The 22,144-nt window shown below is 43.9% G+C and overlaps 1 protein-coding gene across 3 annotated transcripts in view; it reads left to right on the top strand.

Annotated features, from left to right (window-relative positions):
• The first annotated feature begins 4 nt into the window (after window positions 1-4).
• Window positions 5-22,144, top strand: part of KCND2 (potassium voltage-gated channel subfamily D member 2) — a 506,409-nt gene continuing 484,269 nt past the window's right edge. Inside the window, exons 1-2 of one of the 3 annotated variants that reach the window (XM_053253823.1) lie at window positions 5-140; window positions 2,172-3,341. In XM_053253823.1, coding sequence (XP_053109798.1) covers window positions 2,227-3,341 — 1,115 coding nt within the window. In that variant the 5' untranslated portion in view covers window positions 5-140; window positions 2,172-2,226. Of the gene's footprint in view, window positions 141-330; window positions 439-1,945; window positions 3,342-22,144 lie in introns of those variants that run through there. The other 2 variants (XM_053253826.1, XM_053253825.1) reach the window with 2 other exon arrangements.

Below are 22,144 nucleotides of genomic sequence, written 5' to 3'. Positions count from 1 at the left end.
GCGGCTGCCGTTGAACTTGTTGCTGGAAAGGGGGGGTGGGCCTCCTCCCAGGCGTCTTCACGAGCGCTCACCGCTCTGCCCATCGCCACGCGTCTTCACGTCCTCCATGCAAACTGAGCGTTCTGGGCAGACTTTGCCAGGTAAGGCAACTGCAGCAGGGGATGGGAGGGATGCCGAGGGAGGAGGGAGGCGCTTTGGTTGTTGGTGAAAGACCCCCTCCCCAAGAAAGACCCCTCACGCCCCCCGCCTTCATACACCCTACCCGCCTCCTTCACCCCCAATTCTGGCTGCCCCCTTCAGCTTCCTCGCCTCCTCCCCCGCCAGAGGTTTGGGCGCCGTGCCACTTGCTCAGCAGCATCAAGTGGTGTGGAGAGTTTGAAAGGGCTCCAGAGGCGCCGAGCGAGGCTGCACTTCGTTCGCAGCGTCGCGTGGAGGAAGGTAAGGCGGCGGGAGTGAGGTGGGGGGTAGGGAGACCCCGTGGGTAAAGCGGGAAAGCCAGTGCAGGCGACTGGTCGAGAAAAGAGCCGAGGGGACTAGCATGGTGTGCTCCTCTTAAAATGACTCTTCCCAAGTCTCATTTAAAGCACAATCTCACCCGCCTTTGAGACTGGTGAACGAACATCCTGCCTAACCCCGCCCCCCCTGACCTCCTCACATGCCCTCACTTTGATATTCTCATTGCATTTTTATTTCATCCTGCCCCTCACAGCTTCATGGGACCACAGCTTTAGTTGTCCAGACACCCCTGACTTGCAAGTGCCATGAACCTACAAACATCTTTTCACACACCCACCCACACACGAGCTCCCTAAACTCCATCCAAACTCCAAACACAGAACTCCAGCATCTTCTCTTCTCTCTGTTCTTTGCTTCCTCAGGGACTCCCCTGCACACTTCTGGACCTCCTGTTCAGCAGGAAGCTATGAATACTCCCCGGCCCCCAGTCAACAACTGCCGTTCCCTTTGCTTTTGAACAGTTCTTCCTCTCAGACCATTTCCTTTTCTCCTCTCTCTCACCACAGGATCCTAAAGTCCCTGTGGTGTAACAGTGTCTAGATGTCTCCATGCCTTCATGACTAAATATCCAAAACATTTCACACCCCTACTAAACTGTCCTCCTCTCACAGGAACATCTCCCTCTGTCTTCTCCCTTTTACCCCCATCCTTTTTCTCTTTCACAACTAATTCTTTTGCAGCATTTCTCTGCAGAGCAAATCAAATGTTGACTTTTCCCAGTCTTCCCATACCATCCTTGTCTTTACAAAGAAATTCCTCTTGATTCTTAGTCCCCCTTAGTTCTCAACATCCCTAAAGGAGGCTTGCAGAATTCCAGCTCTGATTTTTCTCACACCTGTTCCCCCAATCACCTGTTTGCAAGAGTCTGGCTGTTCCTCAGCATGCTTATTAAAAGCTTCACCAAAGTTTGAGGTTTCTGGTTAGCTTTTTTCTTTTCTTTTGTCCTCCTTCCTGAGAAGAAGCTGGAAGAGATGAGTGATAGGTATGATAAAGATGAAGGGAACTATGAATGCTGGGGAGGGAAGCACAGTCTTCACACCGCCCTCTTAAACCTGCTGTTTACTAAAGAGTGGAAGAATTAGCAGAAGATCCTTCCCCAGCTCTAGACTAAGAATTTATCCAAAGCAACTCAGCTTCCTTCCTCTTTCTAGTCTCAGTTCCCAGCCAAGCCAGCTATTGGCAGCTGATGGCTAATGTAGGAGTAGGTGGGAGGAGATGTGGGCTGGGAGTGGGAAGAAACACATCACCAGGAACAGGATAGAACAGGAGACATCCTAGCTAAGAGGTTGTGCCTTTGGCTGGCAGATTAGCTGATTACTGCTTTGTGGACCTGATAGACCAGCTGCTTAGCACTTGTAGGCAGTGCTTCTTGTTTTATTTTTCTATGACGATACTTTTTTTCTTTCCTGATATGAAACCAAGTGATAGAGATAGGAGGCATGGGGTTTTGGACAGTAGTACATGACAGCTCATCATGGATCATAATTTTTTTAACTCCTAGATTAAATATCTTAAAGGGAGGTGAATAATGGGGATGGGGGGTGGAGAATGGCAGATGGGGAATAGTGACATAAAGCAAAACAGAAAAAATGGCGAAGGTTTTCTCCCATTGTGGACTTCCTAATTTTTTGGTACATTTTCTTTTTTCATTTTAGTAGATTGGTCTGCTTCTAACGAGAACTCCCAGCAATACCAGTAGCAGCTTACACAATGGCCGCAGGAGTAGCAGCATGGTTGCCTTTTGCTCGAGCTGCTGCTATAGGATGGATGCCAGTGGCTACAAATCCCATGCCGAATGCTCCCCGGCAGGAGAGGAAACGAAGCCAGGACTCTCTAATTGTGCTGAACGTGAGTGGCACCCAGTTCCAGACCTGGTTAGACACCCTGGAACGCTATCCTGACACGCTGCTGGGCAGCTCAGAGCGGGATTTCTTCTACCACCCAGAGACACAGCAATACTTTTTTGACCGGGACCCTGACATCTTCCGACATATCCTTAACTTCTATCGCACTGGGAAGTTACACTACCCCCGTCAAGAATGCATCTCAGCCTATGATGAGGAGCTGGCCTTCTTTGGTATAATCCCTGAAATCATTGGTGATTGCTGCTATGAGGAATACAAGGATCGACGGAGGGAGAATGCTGAGCGTCTTCAGGATGATGCTGATCAGGATAAAGCTGATGAAAGCAATTTGCCTTCCATGACAGCTCGGGAGAGGATGTGGCGGGCTTTTGAGAACCCACATACCAGCACGTTGGCCCTGGTCTTCTACTACGTTACGGGCTTCTTCATTGCTGTTTCCGTCATTGCCAATGTGGTGGAGACAGTGCCCTGTGGGATAAGTCCTGGTGCCATCAAGGAGCTGTCCTGTGGAGAGCGTTATGATGTGGCTTTCTTCTGTCTGGATACGGCCTGTGTCATGATCTTCACAGTTGAGTATCTGTTGCGTCTGGTGGCTGCCCCAAGCCGTTACAAGTTTGTTCGTAGTGTTATGAGCATCATTGATGTTGTGGCCATTATGCCCTATTACATTGGTCTTGTGATGACCAACAATGAGGATGTCAGTGGGGCCTTTGTAACACTACGTGTATTCCGGGTCTTCCGGATCTTTAAGTTTTCCCGCCACTCACAGGGTTTGCGCATCCTGGGCTACACTCTGAAAAGTTGTGCATCAGAGCTTGGCTTTCTCCTCTTTTCTCTCACTATGGCCATCATAATCTTTGCTACAGTGATGTTCTATGCTGAGAAAGGCTCATCAGCCAGCAAATTCACCAGCATTCCTGCCTCCTTCTGGTATACCATTGTCACTATGACCACCTTGGGGTAAGTTCATATGGATTTTGTATTTGCCTTGGCAAGATATAAAATTGTATTGCTGTAATGAATTGTCTGCTTAAAAAAAAAAAAAACCCTGGTGGGAAAAGTGGGAATGTATACTTGTATTTTCAAGGGTCTTTTTATTGATTTATGGTGATGTGCAGAAATGTGACAGTTCACCATCCCTGAATCAATAGAAAGCTTTAAAAAAAAGAAAAAGGAAACCAGCATATTCTCACAATTCTAAGGTTGCTTTTATTTTCATACTTCTTTTTTTTTTTACATAGCAAGGTGTTGGTGTTAAAGATTCCATAAGATCGTATTCATCTACTTTCCGTTCATTGTTGAAGTAAGAAGAGGGGGGAATTTTATTAATTAATTTATTTATTCAGTTTATATACTACCCTTCCTAAAGTGGTTCTGGGTGGTTATATGAATTATATGGTAAAAATTTAATCAAAGAGATGGTGGTTGTGCTTTCCCATTGACCTTGAACAAAAATGATAAATGCTTGATATTTTAAAAGTGTCTTTATTCATACAAGAAAAAGTAAGTACTGTACATTTTTAGAAAGTTTACTCTGACCTCTTGGGGAAGTCAATGTTAACACTCAAGCAGTATCAGAACTAGCAGGATGTCTAGCAATTTTATATGCGTTTATCAATGCTGAAAGAATATTATTACCATGGAATATGTTTTAGGCTATGTTTCTGCACATATATTAAATGTAGTTTTAGTTATAGATATTAATCTTGATAGGTTTGAAGGTAGTCTTGATAGGTTTGAAGGTATCACAGTTAACATTTACAACTCATTGTTTATTGGAGTTTTTGTAGGAAATCAAATTGTGTAGAAACAGCAATAACTTTATCAAGGATATTCATTGCTACTCTAGTCGTCTCTCTCTCTAGAAAGGATTGTATGTTCATTGGCTTAAGAAGGAACATGATCCAGCACAAGATAAGCATTTTTAAATACACTGGTTTCAGTGAGAAAGCATTAAGCCCATGCTTCAGTGTCTCATTGAAATAAGTGGTACTCTGCAGTGCTTTATTGGCTGGTTTTCCTGAGGTTAGTTAATTTGAGAAGTAAATTTGTCATTACATTATTAAACTAGGATCTTAATCAAAGTTCAGGTATTGAAAAAGTAATAGTAGTAGTACTTCTTTTATTGCAAAATATTCATAGCTACAACTGTGTATTAAACATTCATGAAAATTAGCCTGCTCATTGAACAACAAGGCAAACGTTTAATCGTATAAAATGTAAATATAATAAAAGAAAGTAACCTATTCACTGGAAATAATCACAGCTTTTCAAATGATGGACAGAGTGTCCTGCCATTATTTCTTATTCAGCAATTTATTGCCTGATAACAAACAAGAGAAGTTGTTATGGGGGTAAATTCTGAACATCGAAATTCCACTTTTCTGGAGAGTGCTTGATATTTCAGTAATGAATAAGGAAATGGATGTATAGGAAATGCATAGTCTATATATGTTACATTATTACTATCATTTTGTGTCTTGTTTCATACATAGGGCAAAAATACAGCCAATTAAGCCCCATTGCTTTCAACAGAAGATATTTAAGCAATTCTCCCACTGAAATCAATGGGATGGAAAAGTGCTTAACCCTGGTAGGGTCATGTCTATAAATCAGGCTGCAAATAGAAGTGATGGAGATAGAACCATCTTTTAAAATGTGTTGTTCATGAATAAGGCAGACATGGCATGTTGATTTTAAAATCAAAAGGAACACATTTGTAGGCAATGCTGTATTCTTCACTCCACCTGAAGTTTACCTTCCCAAAGGCTTCCTCTTTAGTTCAAACACTTTTCTGGTAGCCAGTTTCACTTCTAGTGCTTCAGCTTGGCTGAGAGAAAAATGCCTGGGTGGCAGGGACTCAGGAGGTGAGCCAAGGACAGGAGAGGAGGTCCTTACCCATTCATTCAGTTCTTATCCATTCATTCTTTTTGCTCTTAAAACCCAACACCTCCTATTCCCCTTTAGATGTGCTTGGGGCAGACTCTCATTTAGAACAGAGCCCTGTCACATCTAGTTTGTCCCTCAGTAAAATTAGCAGTAAGAGAAAAATTAGCCATAAGTTAATAAACAGTACTGATTCTCATATTTCACACAATTCTTGAAGTTAAAAAAAATTGGTCATTAGTTGTTATGACTCAGGTTGTGTGCAATGCACTTTTAAGTGACCCTGTTGATCTCAGAATGTACTATCTAGTTGGCCCTGTCCATGGTACTGAACAGGATACTTGTGCTTTTTGTTTTGTCAGCTTGCAGTTGTTTGTGCTCCAAGTTCAAAGTCCACTCCCTCACACACCATTACAATTGGATGGTAGGATAATGGCACCAGACATTTGTTGCAAAATTGTTTGTTGGATGGACAAAGAGACAGATAAATGATTATGTTTTTATAAATGTAATGTATAATTTAAAAAAACAGATAAAAGAATAAATAATACTACAGTAATAGTCACAGTGAACAACAGCAAAGAAAAAATATATTAAAATAGCAACACATCACATTCATATTATATATATACACACACACACACACACACACACAATTCCAATACAACAAATAGAAAAAAGTTAACATTGTACTTCTATTGAAAGCATTTGTCATAATTTGTATATTGCCCTCTTTTCTTGTAAAACCATTCACCTCCATGAGTATCAACTACTTCTGTGGATATTATTAATGTTTTTCACAAAAAATATACTTGCTAATACAAGAATGTGCACCAATGTTAACTTTGGGAGCTTGAGGGGTGTTGACAAAGAAGTGCTGCAGCATAATCTGGGGCAGGATTTCTTAAGCTTGGGTCCTCAGATGTTGTTGCACTACAACTCCCATAATCTTCAGCCACAAAGGCCATGTCTGGGGATGACGGGAGTTGTAGTCCAACAACATCTGGGGACCCAAGCTTAAGAAACCCTGATCTAGGGGGTTTCCCATGTTATTTATTGCATGAATCAGTAGGTGAATTAATTAAAGTCAATCTTTTTAATAGTAATTATGTTACCATTGTCAAATCTGATGTTGAAATTGAAGTAAAATAGCAAATAATAATCTCAGTAGTTTTTATCAATTTTCCCCCAATGGTATTTTCTTTTGGGACAAGCCTAGAAACAGCAAAAAGTAGAGAATGAACAGACAAGAAACAGAAGTTGCTATATATTACTGACTTCACAAAAAATGAATTGTTAATACTCCCATCTTCCCTAAGACAAGATTACAATTAATTTGCATGGCAGACTTAAAGTCAAATTAAGTTTGTGTCTATACAACACAGAGTGCCTTAATTGTAGACAAAGTTAAATGAACTCTTGTGCTGTGCATAGTCACTGCTTGGTAAATTATCTGGAATGCTATAAAACCATATGAAAGTTGATAGTAAGTCATAGACTAACTTTATGTACATTTCAGAGAATGGCTACAATCTCTCTCTCTCCCTTACTAATTTGAGAAGTTATTATGCCAGGAACATAGCTATATTTCTCAGTTCTATATGATTGCTGGGCAATTAAACTGTCGTCTAAAAACATTATAGATTACACTTGCTTTTCACAGAGCACTTCTCCTGTTAAATATTGCTATATTTTAACCTCCAAGGACAACTTTCCTTTTAACTTTCAAAGGCTGTAGTCCTGTGCACATATATCTGGGAGTAAGCCTGATAAATGACACAGTGAGCTTACTTGTGAGGACACAGGCATAGGATTGCACTGAAAGTCAACAAGTGAGAATAATATATAAGAAGAAAAACATGCACCTGTTGAATTTAGTACTGAAACAAACTTGTACACTTGCAACTCCAAACCTGAAATAAATTCAGCTACTCTTATTAGGACTTGCCATTTCCTGCTGCTAATCCAGTGTGGGTCTATTGTACATGACTTTGGCAGTGCCAGAGATCTGGTGAATAAATCCATCATGGAGACTCCAATAAAAATGTGCATTAAGTGAGAATGCATATTTATTTATTTAATTAGTGTTATAGTTCATGCACCATCATATATATCTTCAGCTGATGAACATATGGATATTTAGTAAGCAGATCAAAATAAATTATCCAAGCAATATAATTATATGCACTGGTTTTACAATGTATAGTAATGCCTGATTACATCACACTCAGAACAGTAGACTTTTTGAAGATTATATGTAACCAAGTCTTTGGTCCTTTGTTGCCTGTGAACTGATAGCTTTATGTGCAAAAGATATAAAGCTGTCACTTGCTTATGTTATTACTCTAATAATCACACTAACTGTATCATGAGCAACCAATTTATCCCCAGCCTGTTTTGCAATAAAATGCCAAACAAGAGCCTCTTGACTCTGCACCCTTTGGTCCCACCAAAACCTCTCTTAACAACCTGCTTAAATCTCTATATACTGTCTTTCAGGCCCACTCCTCATTAGAACATCCATAAATATGAAGGCTCAGGCACAATTCCCAGCTTGACTAGGGAGAATGCAGTCCCACCCCTAAGTAGTTGACAAAAGCCTCTGATATGTAAGAAGCAGCCCAGGAATAGGGATTTCCCTAACTGTGGTTCGAGCCCTTTTAGGGAAATTGTACTAGGAACTTTAAGAAAAAAGAGAGCAGGTCCTCACTTGCTCTCCACTGCCCCATGCACTTTCCTGCTGGGGTGTTGTACATCCTAATACCGCCCGCCCATGTGGCGCCAACACACACATACCATCCGTGTATGTGCTGGTACCATTTGTGTGGTCAGGATGGTGTTATTGGGGTTACATGTGCGGGAGCCATTTGTGTGGTCAGCATGGTGTTGCTGACCATGCAGATGGTATTCACCTCTGCATCTCTGGAGCAACCACTCGGTTCCCTAAGAAAAGAGCACATGCAATGTTGGAAGCAGTGTGCATCTGCCCTGAGAACTTTTAATCATGGGGAGGCTCATACAGGAAGAAGCATGCAACCATCCCTAACCACCACCACCACCCTTTCCAATGCTAGATTGTACTGGTGAGGCATGTTGCCATTACCCTCCTGGGAAATGCAAGGGTGCAGTTACCTCGCAATTATACTAATGATTATGAGGTGGCTAGTGTTGTCCATCCTAGATTTAAAGCCCCCGGCTGTTATTTTTTTAACCGTTCTTCTTGTATTCCACCCCTCCCACCTTAGCATCACTTCCTTCCTGCCTTCTGTTCATTTTTAATATGCTGTTATGTATAGTTATCCAATTTGTAGTGTATTATGATGCATATTTATATGACCATAAATCCTAGGGATTTTGACAGGATGCATAAAAGAGCCGGGGTTGGGGAAGCTGTGCTGTATTAAAACCAGTATTACTCATGTGTAATCCTGAATTTCATAAGGCAGCCATTATACCAGCATTAGTTCTTCTAAAATAATCCAGCTAAAAGATAATATCAATTGCTCATGGTTCAATTTTATAAGCTTCCACTTTCAGCTAGTAATTTGTGTATAATCAGGTGTCATGGCTGCTATACCAGTGCAAGAGTCACAATAGAATGGCACTGGTGATGCAAAACCAAAACACAAAAATACTCAAGATATCATATTAGCAAAGCAGGGTGTGTCAACATTGCTATCATGGCAATAACTACCACTGATACATGCAGCATAGCAGAGATGTTGCAAAGGCCAACAGGTCTGAGTCCACGCAGTGCCTGGATGGGAGCAAAATGTGACTGGCTGGGAACTAAATGTAAATGGGTGTGAGCTCAGTTGAAGAAAGTTGGAATATGAACTCAGTCAGTAAAAACTGTTGCATGGCACAGAATTTGGCTGAAGAGAGAATATTATAGAGACAAGACTGTGAATGACTTACCTTTGTGAATGATAATGGAATTCTGTGCTGAAATTGTAGTAATTGTTTTGAATGGGATCGCTACACAGCTGAGACGATAACTTGACATTCTTATTCAGATCTTCCTCCGAGGGGCTTGGGACAGCATACACAACATATATAAAGGTTGTTCTCATGACCATTGCAGCCCGGCTGGGAGGGCATGCAGGGAAGCGAAGATTGATCTTACCTTCCCCCCAGATGACCAGGAGCCTTGTGTGGGTCATGCAGCTTGCACACACACACGATCCACACTGCTCTGGGCAGCGCAGAGCTCTGGAGGCCAGGAAGTAACAGCCCAGCCTCCAGATATCCCTAAATGCACAGCTCAAGGATCATGGTGCATTGAGGGATTTCCTGTCAAGCCATGTGTTCTAGGTGCCTGGGTTTGTGCCTACAGACACACAACTGGGAGTCTGGGGGAAATTCCTGGGCTACCTGGCAAGGTAAGGTCGGGATTGGCCACGATCCTGGCAATTCACAAGAGCAGCCCTACCCAAGTAGGGCTGCCCAAGCTTGGGTAGAGCTGCTTGTGTGAACAGCCTCATGGTGTTGCTCTACCCATTTTTATTGTTTCCACAAGGGTGTGAGGTAGGTTAGGCTAGGGGTTTCTATCCTTGGGTGCCCAGATGTTGGTAGATTACAATTCCCATCATCCCCAGCCACAATGGCCTGGTCATTGTGAATGGAATTGATGGGAATTCTAGTACAATAATATCTGATGACCCAAGGTTGGAAAACCCTGGCTTAGACTGGCTGACAGCAAGCAATCAAGCAATGTTTAATCTGATCAAAGATCAAATATAAAATTTAAAACAAACAAATAATAAATAAATAAAAATATTGCAACCAACTGGATCATGACTGTGTCAATTGTATTTTAATTGCTGCTACACAGAATTTAGCTACTGCGCAGGTTATGGATTGATCTGTATCAGAGAACAATAGCTTGGTATAAAACTCCTTCAGTCTGTCCGGGTGCCTCTGCAATAGAGGGGAGATATATCTAGTGTGGGAGTCCTTGTAGAAGGGGCAGTATAACAGGACATGATGGATCATTTCTATCTCCTCTGCCCCACATGGGCAGGTTCTATCACCCTTGATATCTCTGCTTTCTATCTTAAGGAGACCTTTTTATTATTATTTAATGGGAGCACTAAAAATATGCAACCACCTCCTAGGGTCTAAAATAATGCAGTCCAAAATCCTGCCAACTCCTCTACCATCTTATTCTGCATAATTTGTATAATGGCTATTAAGGATTTCTGTTACATATGCATAGGGGAAAAACATAGTAGAGATAAAATCCCCAAATAAGTAAAATAGGGGGCGGGGGGAATCCACAAAAAGATGCAGAGACAAATTCATTTATAAACAAACCCCAATGTATTTTGAGTCAAAACTAGCTCTTCATCAGAACAGCCCAGCATGCTTTTATATTTCTTGACCTAAGATTACACCTTCACATATATACAGTTCCCCCAATGTAGCGCCATGTGACTTGAAATGCAGAGTTTCATTAATTAGTGAATACGTCTTTCTCTGTGCTCTTCTTAGACAGAAATAAAGGGTCAAGATTAGTATCCATAATTACTCCCTATTTGTGAAAACAAATAGGGAGTTTAAGTCTATTAATCTCAGCTAAATGACAATTAGGATTTCATCATTGTTCATGGCACTTTATAGAATAAGGGTAGCAAACAAATGACAGGTCTTTGCCCCAAGGGGCTTATCATTGAAATGCTGACAGTAGCGAAGACGGCAAAGAGAGAAGGGAAGGAATATGCAAGAGTAACCAGGACTTAATGTGAGCAAATGCTATTGCATGTGCTTAAACTTACTTCAGTTTGGGACAAGGAAGGAATAAGGACTGAGGTTAGAGCCTTTGAGGAAAAGGTGGGATTTAAAAAGAGAGCGAGGTAGCAGGATGCAGCTGTTCCAGGATGAGTTCCACATGTAGCAAGTAGTAAGGGAGAATAGGCAGACTAATGTAAAAGGCCAGATTTGCTCACACTGGTGGAGATGAAGGAGTGAGGGTTTCAGGCTGGAATACCCCAAGAAATGACAGAATAATAGAGTGGGGCAAGGTCATGGAAAGCTTTAAAAGTAAGGATGAAGAGTTTGTTCTGGATGCAGTGAGATGGAGAGTGATTTGGAGAATGAGCCTGACAGACAAGGTCATCTATTGATGATTTGTTGATTTCTAGGGGTGTGCAATACGATTTAAGGTCAAATCAGCTTGGGTCGAATTGGGGTCAGTTTGCAGATTTGACCCTCAAAATAGAGTGCCTGATTTGGGTTGAATGGGTTGACCCCTGATTTAACCCAAATCAATTTGAATGATTCAAATGCCATTTCGAGACCTGTTTTATTTGAAAAATGGGCCTTAAAATGGCGCTTTCCCCCCAGGTTTACTGGTTTACCAGTTGGGGTCAGTCCTCTGAGGCAGACTGATGTGCTAAATGGGGAGTGGACGACTGGTCTACTCACTGATCCTAATTGGTAGACTAGCTCTCCCTGGAAAAAAGTGCCATTTTGAGGGCAATTTTTTCCAGAAAAATGTGCTTCAAAATGGCATTCAAATCATCCCAATTGATTTTTCATCATGACATCCGCTATTCTCGATTAATCAAGCTGGCTATTCTCGATTAATCAATTTGATGATTCTGCTATTCGATTTGACCTTGAATTGAATCACAGAATTTGATTCTTGCACACCCCTATTGATTTCATTTATTTGCACTCTGCACAGGTACAATTTGGTAGCAGATTTCCATCCCTCACCCCGCCTTTTATTAGAAATAGATGGAATTGTGGCAGTTGAGTTATTATGAGTTAAAAATAACAGTTTGGTGCTAAGGAGGTCAAAAGGTACACCAAAAAATATTACACTGCAACACTGAGCTGTCACGTATGATAGTGACAGCTGGGATATGATTTATTTGTTATAGATCCATCATTTAAGTGCTGTTATATAATATTAGTATGAGATTAAAGATCTGACTAAAATGACCAAAAACAAACAAACAAACAAACAAAAAATCCAGGAATGAATGCAACCTCACTCCTGTTCCTCCATGGTAAGAAATAATGGTTTTCCCAGATCCTGAACTGATGCCTGAAATGTTGTTATTTCTAACATCTAGTTAGAAAAGGGAACTATAGCATGAAACAGTGTAATATAAACTCTGCAAATGAAATCTTTATTTCATACCTTGTTGAAATGCACAGTTTTTCACAAGCATAAGAGAAAGTATGCATCTTGTTTATTATTTTATATCAGAGTTTGTTGGTCTTCTTACCTACTTTTTCACCTAACTTTTGTTTCTGTAAATTCTTCAGTCTCTGCAGCATAATTCTAATATACATTGAACCATCTAAGAAGAAAATCATGATCTACAAGTATATAAAATAATTTTAACAAATAGGAATGAAAATGTTCCCCAGCCCCTGTGATAGTTTTAGATGTAGGCTAATCACTTCACCGGCTAGCTGACCACTCCATAGTGCTAGAGAATATGCTGTATATTTTTAAACTAGAATTCCTTATGTAATGAATGAGATAACCTTTAAAAATAATAATTAAGGCACTGTTTTATGTACTATTTTTTCTGTTGTTCATGAAGTAAAGACAAGATTTTTACATGTGTATAATGTGTTACAATGATAACTTTGTATTCATTTTTTATTTATTTCTAGAATTAGTAATAACACATTTAGACCTGTCACCTTTAGTGTAATTATAGACAACTTTGTATTACCTATATGGTCTTCTTTTGCTTCCTGATCAAGCAAACTTGTGTAAATCCACTTATGTAAATCAGTCTTCTGTGTTTATTGCCAGAATGGATTAAGACATGCTTCTGGATGCACAAACACTTATGTACTGAAAGTCCTCTGCAACTATTTGGATAGCAATGCATCTTTTGATGCCAGAAGAAATGTGTATTTCATCCAGTTATATACAATATGATTTGTCTATAACTACGAGTGGATCAGGACCATGGTAATTTGAAGGTATGACTGGACAGATGCTCAGAAAATAATTATAAAAACATTTTTGTCCACATCACAAAAAACGCCCCCTGTCCATCACTAGTCCAAAACTGCCTTGGTTTTAATGAAGAATATATTGCCTTCTCAAATATAATTCACCACCACTGCCCCAAAGACCATCTGGGCTGGAAAATGTATCTACTTTTCTGAGAAAGAAAGTGGTGTGCAAAAGATGTGGAAATGATTGGATAGATGGTCGAAACGTATTTTCTCTCATGCATGATTCACTTCAATATATACATTTGCACAACAAAACAAACCCTTGCAAAACAGAATTATTATTAATCATAACAAGTCAGGTTAATACTAATAAAGATTTGAAGGGTTTTAACAGTTCATTTTAATATTCTACCCACGACTGTTTTGGAAGGAAAATATAAGAAAATTCTCTATGTAGATTGCCTTTGCCCATGTGGCATGGATGCACATGAAATGATGGCATGTCTTATTATAGTGCGACTTTTATAGAAATATTTGTGCTCAGTATATAACATCTTTATTAAGTAACTTTCCAGGCCATACAGATCTCTTTTATCTTCAACATTTGCTCTCTGATCAGAATGATATGATTTCTGATATGATATGCCAAATTTTGTTTGACTGCTTCTAGAACTCAGCAAGTACTACAAAAGTTATTGCTTTTCTATAATGTATTGATCAGCTGTTTGTATTGTGATTTTTCTGGTCTGTCACTGTAATAAAGATTACTACTACTACTAATAAAGATTCTCAAGATCTGGTCAAAACAAAGCACATATAAATCCCACAGATTTCAGTAGAAAATATGAAACATACTTAATCAGGGCTAGGCAGCTTGTTCAAGACATATAACTCTATCCCATTCAAAATCAGTATATAAATACAGTAGATAAGTACAATAAATACATATTTTTAGCCCATTCATTCTATTTAAATCTGAATTCTTAAGAAAGTGGTAGTGCTGTTATTTTAATTTTTATTTATGGCCAATGAAATGCACTATCTACATTTACAAGCATAACAGTTTGTATGATAAAAGAAGTACCTGTTGCACAAATCATTATTGGTCTAAATTTTTTGGCTCAAAGTATACACACTTTGAGCAGCCACGGAATTAAGTGCTCCCAACTTTCACACAATGCTGTTCTGACATAAATTATGAACATAACACACTGTACCAGTATCTGAAAAGCCCAATCCACAAATCAGTTTAAGGGATGTAATTTTAATTATGTTTATTTGGACTTCACCATTATAAAATCAAGCAACCTAAATACTCTAGTTTATCTGGGAGTGGCTCTGATAGAGAAGTATAACCCACAAAACAAAAGCCTGGTTGTATAAAGATAATTTTAAAAAGGTATAGCCCAATTTAGTATCTTCATGAGAAAAAACAAAATATTTCCCCTCTTTTGTTTGTGCACTCATTCCTGAGATGCTTAGCACTCATAGTGTACAGGTGCTTCAAATTTAAGGTGCCTCAAGATATGCTATTTAATCATCTTTATGAACTTAGATATCAAGACATCAGATAATGAGGCTCTCTGCACACGAGCAGTGTGGATAGCTGTAAGGGGTTTTGCGGGGAGAGCAGGCTTGACCCGCTCTCCACACAGACAATCAGGTGGCTCACCCTCAGTGGCCATATCAGCCACCCACACAATTACCAACTCCTTCACAGAGCCGGTTGGGGCAGAGGAAGCTCCCCAGTGCGGGGAGGGTTGTTGTAACTGTGGCATGGAGTTCCACCGCAGCAACACACGATCAAACAAATAGGATTAGTGGAGCATGTACTCCACTAACCTCGATTAAGGGGAACAATTAAGTGGGCTTGCTGCTGGGAGCCACATGGCTCCCAGCAGTTCACACATGCATGGAAACTGGGCTTGGCTCCCTTAGCCCAGTTTCTACCCTGCATGAGAATAGCCTCAATATATGAAATAATGTACATATTCATTCAAAGATCTGTCCTGACCCATCTCAAAGACTATGCAGATTACAGTAGATTAAAAAGTAATATATTCTATTCCAATTCAAAAAGATTCATTTTAACAGCTATAAACACAACACTAAAGCCTTTCAGTTCTCCCTGCTGGCTTAATTTTTAACATTTTCAGACCCATACTTCATTTACACAAATGGATTCTTATGCTTCCTGTAGAACAATTCAGCTGGGTCTCAGCAAAGGTGCATGAATGGCAGAAGTAGAACTATTGGTATCCCAGTGTAGGCAACTGGCTCCAAATACAGGGGCACATTAACCCTATTCAGGCCTTATGCTGTATGTTTGTAAGGTGTCTGTACACATGTGCATGTTGTGTGAATGACTGCACACATGTTCACTTTTAAAGTAAACCTGGGCACAGGCCTCCCTCAAATCCAGGACACAAATAAAAAGTATACTACTATACATGTGTTGGACATAAAATGAGTACCCAGAATGTTGGGGGCAATATGCTAAATCATTGTAAACCGCTTAGAGAACTCCGGCTATAAAGCGGTATATAAATGTAAGTGCTATTGCTATTGCTATATTAATAACTTATCATGCTTACGAATTTATACTTGTGTGCACTGTACACACACTTATGTGTGTTGAAGATATATATGGCCTGCATCGTGGAGTTAAGAACATAAGAACAGCCCTGCTGAACCAGGCCCAAGCAGAGGTGCTCCGACCCCTGGACTCTGGGGCCGAAGTCCAGGGCCTCCACAGCCCCTGGGGGCCCCATAATCCTTTTTAGTCTTTCCCGGTTGGTGTGGTTGCCCAGCCGAGCATGATGATGCTTAATTTGCAGGGGAGGGGAGGCCTCCAAAGGCCTTTAGGTCCAGGCTCCAGAATTACCTAGGTGCACCTCTGGGGCCAAGGCCTATCTAGTCCAGCATCTTGTTTCCCACGGTGTCCCATCAGATGCCTCTGAGAAGCCCACAGGCAAGAGGTGAGGGCACGCTCTCTTTCCTGCTGTTTCTTCCCTGCAAATGGTATTCTGAGGCATCTTGCCTCTGAGGCTGGAGGTAGCCTACCAGAGCTCATCATGCATCCTTCTATCTATTTTATTCAAGCTCAGAAGTAGCAGCCTTTCTCCTGGGTAATTACATCAATCATATCACCTTTCTATTCTACCATTTCCATTGTATCAAGTATAAAATTCACTTTTGAGCAATACAGAAGGTTATTCTCAACCCACCTATCATCTTTATAAATTATCAGGATGTCAGCATTCATCCTGGCTCTGCCTATGATGCTAGCCTCTGCCTATGATGCCAGACTCCAATCAGCCAAGAGTTGTTTTCAGCACATGCTATTATTGAACAAAAACTGATGAAATTCAGAAAGGAGAAGTGAAAATGTCTCTGATTGTGACATGTAAAGCAAAAAGACACATTTGAAATATAATTATGGGCCATTGTTTCCACCAGCTTCCTAGGCTAGGTTTTTCCGAGGCATGGGGAGGGCATCCTAACTTGATGGGTTGTCAATCCCGACATGCTTCGAGACAGGGCCAATCAGAATTGATTTCTGCTAATACTATGCCAGGCCAGCCACCATTAACCCAGTTCCGGTCCTGTCTTTGCTTCTGGACAGTAGTCTGTGGCCAGCCTTCCTCAGTAGGAATTTTCCTTCTTCACCTTCTCTTCTTCTCTGTGTGCAGGGTGGGAAGGGAGTTCGTTTGATCCTCTTCTCTTTCTTCCTCTGTTGTTCAAAAACAAAATATTATTTTAAAAGTTTTTCTCCTATCCAGATGGATCCCTCTCACTGCGGCGATATGCTGCTAGGGGCTATGTCGGAGGAGGCTTTGTCAGAGGCTATCCCAGCCCCACCTCCTCGGCCATCCCCGGCCTCTATTCTGCCTGCTGCACCAGGGGCCATTTCTGAAAGCACGGCTACAGCCGCGAGCGCCCCAAGGGCTGTTTCTGAAAGCGCGGTTCCAGCCGCGAACGCCCCAAGCTCTGAGACGGCTTCGCGCCTAGAGCTGGCTCCGCCGTGAAAAGCGGCAAAGAAGGCAAAACACTTAAAGGAGCCCACTGAAAAGAAGAAGAAAAAGAAAAAGCAGCTGGCCTCCGGCGGGGCTCCGCTGAGCGAGAGGTTGCAGCTTCAAGCAGTGTGGGCGCAATTGCCTCCTTCGGCAGCAGCCGATTCTCCCGCCATTTCGCCGGCGGCCATTTTGGTGGCTTCCCCTCTCGCTGCTTCTCAGAATGCTCTGCCTGGAAATACGGACTCGCAGGGAGCGTCAGGTACAGGAGCGACGGGAGATTTTGTTAAGGGGCCGCATGGAGAGCTCCTCTCCCCTGGCGAGTTACAGTGGTTCGGGGAATTTGTAACAAAGAAATGCATGGCTCTGGTGTCCCCTTTTCTAGAATGCATAGCTTCCATTTCACAACCGCCCCTGCCACCTCTATCCCTGCAGCGCCTCAACCTGCAGACGTGCACAGGGGGCGATCTTCTGCTTGCCCAGTTAGACGCCCCAGGCGCCCTTCCTTTTCATCTTCTCCTGACTCTAGTTCCTTGCGGGCAGCTATTCTCCTGGGAGAGCGCATTCACTCTCGTTCGGTTAAAAGAAGGCACAGAAAGAGAAAAAGGGCTTCTTCCCCTGTCTCAGATGAGGGAAATACCGTTGTGCCTCTTATCCCTCCTCAGAACCCCTCAGTGCCCGCGGCGCCTATGGCCCCCCCACGCCAACCACCAGGGGAGACTGATTCCCACCGAGACTGATTCCCACCGAGTCCCACCGAAACTGATTCCCATCCAGTCCCACGGAGACTGATTCCACTGATGGAGAAAGGGAGGAAGGGGAATTGTCGGATGAACAATCCCCCCTCATGGAAAAACCTAGCACTACCAGATTGTTTTCAGTTGCTGAATTTGAAGTACTCTTGGCTAAAGCCAAACGGGCAATTAAGGATGTGACTCCGGATCAGGGGTCACCTGATGCCTCGGGCTTAGACCAGGAGGTCTTCCCATCCACTTCCATGGCAGCAGCCACAGTCCCCTTCCCTAGTTTATTTAAGGTCATGTTGGCTGAATGGGGGCCCCCCGTTACTTCGAAATCTGTCATTGCCTACCCCAAAAAGTTGTATACCTTACCTGCGGACATTATGTCCTTGTTAGCTGTTCCCATTGTAGATGGACCCGTGGCGCAATTGGTGTCGGGCGCCTTGTTGAACAAGGAGGGCGATGAGTTTCTGAAGTCACCTGAGGAGAAAAAAGCAGACCACCTGCTCAAGAAGGGACACGAAGCCTCTGCCACAGTCATCAGGGCTGCTGCTACCAACTCCATCTTTGCAAGGGCATCGATCTTGTGGGCTAAGGAGTTGATGAGTTTGGTTCCACCTGAGAATGTTAAGCTGCGTCAAGGGCTATATAAGCTTGCCAGGGCTTCTGCCTTGATTGCAGATTCAGGGCTTGACTGCCTCCAGCACGCGTCCAGGGCCATGGCAGCTGGTGTAGCAGTAAGGCGGGGGCGCTGGTTAAAGCATTGGAAGGTCGACAATAAATCCAAGGTGGCCTTGGCTGCAACCCCCTTCCTAGGGGGAAAATTGTTTGGGGAATCCCTAGAGCCTGTTCTAGTTGAAACTAGCGATAAGAAAAAGGCTATGCCCTCTGGGCGGGGGGACTCTCGTAGGGGCTATAAAGGAGGGTCCCTCTTTCACAATTCCTTTCATCCCTACAGGGGCTCTACGCGAGGTGGATTCTCTGGATACAGAGACGGTAACAGAGATAGAGATGCCAGACCCTTCTCCTTCCGTTCGTCATGGAGATCCCCTTGGTATGGCAGAGGGAGGGGAAACAACAGAAGTAGGGCTTCCAACTTCAACAACTCTTGGGACATCAAAAACCGTAAGCAATGACTCTGCCCGAGTGGGGGGGCACCTTCTACAGTTCGCGGACACATGGGTGCTTTCCACAACTGACCGGTGGGTGCTCCAAACCGTCACCCACGGTTATTTCATAGACTTTGTTTGTTCCCCTCCCAACTTTCTGTTCCTAACCCCTGTATCCAAAGTCAGCTCCAAACACGAGCTGATGGCCGAAGCGATCGGACACCTCCTTCAAATCCAGGCGATAGAACCGGTTCCAGAATCGGAATTTGGTCAGGGAGTGTACTCCCTTCTCTTCCTTGTCCCCAAAAAGGATGACTCCTGGCGGGCGATCTTAGATCTAAAACGTCTGAACAGGTTCGTGAGGAAGAGAACTTTTCGCATGGAGTCCCTAAAGTCCATCAAGAGGGCGGTCCATCAAGGGGACTGGCTCTCTTCCATAGACTTGTCGGAGGCTTACCTCCACGTGCCCGTCCACCCGAGGTGTCGGCGTTACCTGAGATTTGCCTACGGCCATCAGCACTTCAGGTACAGGGCTCTGCCCTTTGGTCTGTCATCTGCCCCACGCGTTTTCATGAAGCTGATGGTTGCAGTCATAGCTCACGTGCGCCAGCAGGGGGTACACGCCTACCCGTACCTGGATGACATTCTTGTCAGATCAGTAAACCAACAGCGGGCCCTCCACGACGTGTCCCTCACGGTACAGATCCTGGAGGACCACGGCTTTGTAATAAACGAGTCCAAGAGTCAGCTTTGTCCGACTCAGATCCTCCAACACTTGGGCGTTGTTTTCAATACGGTGGTGGCGTCGGTTTCCCTCCCCCTGGACTGGCAGCACAAGATCAGATCGGCTATTTCTCCCTGGATGAGGAAAAAAAGGGGCGAGCTGATGTCTCTGGCGCAGATCTTGGGCCAGATGATTGCGTGCCTGGACTGCACCCCATGGGCCAGGTGGCATGCGAGGCCTCTCCAATGGTTCCTGCTGCCCTACCAGTCTTCAATAATGGAGAAAGATCGCATCCTTCTGGTCCTTCCTGCCAAGGTCTGGACCTCCTTCCTCTGGTGGCTCTCTCCTGCGTTACAGCAGGGCCTTCCCTTGGAGGTCCCTCGGAAGGTCATAGTCACGATGGATGCCAGTCTGTCCGGCTGGGGGGCCCACTGTCTGGGTCGGCATGCCCAAGGGGTGTGGGAACCCAGGGACTTACGCTTCAACATCAATTGGCTAGAGTTGAAGGCCATTCGTCTCGTGCTCACGGAATTTCATGAGCTGGTACTGGGTCGTCACTTTTGATAAGGACGGACAACGTCACGGCCAAAGCCCATGTCAATCACCAGGGCGGTACCAGGTCGAGGGTGCTGATGAAGGAGGCCGATCTGTTGTTAGCGTGGGCGGAAATACATGTGTGCTCCTTGACAGCCGAGCATCTCAGCGGCCAGGAGAATGTGCAGACAGACTGTTTAAGCCGCCAATGGATGGACCCGTCAGAGTGGGCCTTGCTGCCGGAGGTCTTCGGTCGGATATCAGACAGGTGGGGTCTTCCACTCGTAGATCTGTTTGCGTCAGCGTCCAACAACAGACTTCCAAGGTTTTTCTCCAGGCACTTTTGTCCCCAAGCGGAGGAGGTGGATGCGCTAGTGTCTCCGTGGCCTCCCGGTCTCCTATACGCCTTTCCGCCCTTTCCTGTCCTGAGTCTTTTTCTGCGAAGGGTCAGGACGGAGAGGGCGAAGGTCGTGGTCATCGCTCCCTATTGGCCGCGCAGACCTTGGTTCTCGGATCTGGTGGCGCTCTCGATCCGTCCTCCGTGGCCTCTTCCCCTAAGGGGGGACCTCCTGTCTCAGGGGCCCCTTTTCCACCCAGACCCTGCATGGCTGCGCCTTCACGCCTGGAGACTGAGTGCAGGAGATTAGCCCGTAGCGGGTATTCCAGAAAGGTACAGGACACTATCCTAGCTTCGCGTAGACCGTCCACCTCTCGAATTTACCAATTCACCTGGGCGGCCTTTGTTTCTTGGTCGGCTTCACGTCAGTCCTCTCCCTTGTCTGCTGGGATCCCGGAAGTTCTGGGGTTCCTACAGGCGGGATTGGACTTCGCCCAAACACTCTGAAACGCCAAGTTTCAGCTCTTGCCTCGGTCTTAGACCTCAGGCAATCGGGGTCTCCGGCTTTGCATCCTCACCTTAGCCGGTTCCTGAAGGGCGCCAACAATCTGGCTCCCCCGCCAGTTAGCAGGTTTCCCACTTGGGATTTGAATGTTGTTTTAAACTCCCTGATTAAGGCCCCGTTCGAGCCTATCAGTTCAATCTCTTTACGTTTATTGTCGTTTAAGACCTTGTTTTTGGTAGCCATCACTTCTTCTAGGAGGGTATCAGAATTAGCCGCTCTTTCGGTCAGGGATGAGCTATGCGTTTTCCAGCAGGAGGCAGTAGTTCTAAAATTGGATCCTACCTTTCTCCCGAAAGTAAATTCAGTTTTTCATAGGAGTCAGGAGGTCGTGCTGCCTTCCTTTTGCCCAAAGCCCACGCACCCGAAGGAGCGGGCCTGGCACAAGTTAGATGTACGCAGGATGCTGCATACTTATATTACTAGGACTAAATCCTTTCGGAAAACCGATTCCCTCTTTGTGTCATTTCAGCCCCTCTCTTGGAACCAGAACGTCAAAGGTTTCCTTGGGTCGTTGGTTGAGAGCGGCCATCTCCTTGGCGTATGAAGCCAGGGGCCTATCGGTTCCACGGGGAATCACGGCACACTCAACTTGTAGCGCTGCCACCTCGGCTGCCTTCTCGGCCAGGGCTCCTTTGGAGGAGATTTGCAAAGCTGCCACCTGGGCTTCCATCAGTCCGTTTATTAAACATTATAAGATCCCAGCCGCGTATGATCCTCAGGCGGCAGTGGGACGCACTATCTTGCAAAGGGTGGTTTGAGCATCCGCTTGTTTCCCCCCCCCACCCCTAAGACCTTTTATTTAGCTTGGTTATGTCCCATCAAGTTAGGATGCCCTCCCCATGCATCGGAAAAAGAAACATTGGTAGACTTACTGTGAAGTGTTCTTTTTCGAGGTATGGGGAGGGCATCTGGCCCGCCCGCGG

Source organism: Hemicordylus capensis, chromosome 5 (genome assembly GCF_027244095.1).
Source record: "Hemicordylus capensis ecotype Gifberg chromosome 5, rHemCap1.1.pri, whole genome shotgun sequence".
Lineage (NCBI taxonomy): Eukaryota > Metazoa > Chordata > Lepidosauria > Squamata > Cordylidae > Hemicordylus > Hemicordylus capensis.
The sequence above is the reverse complement of the archived record's forward strand: the minus strand, read 5'-3'. Positions and strand labels throughout refer to the sequence as shown.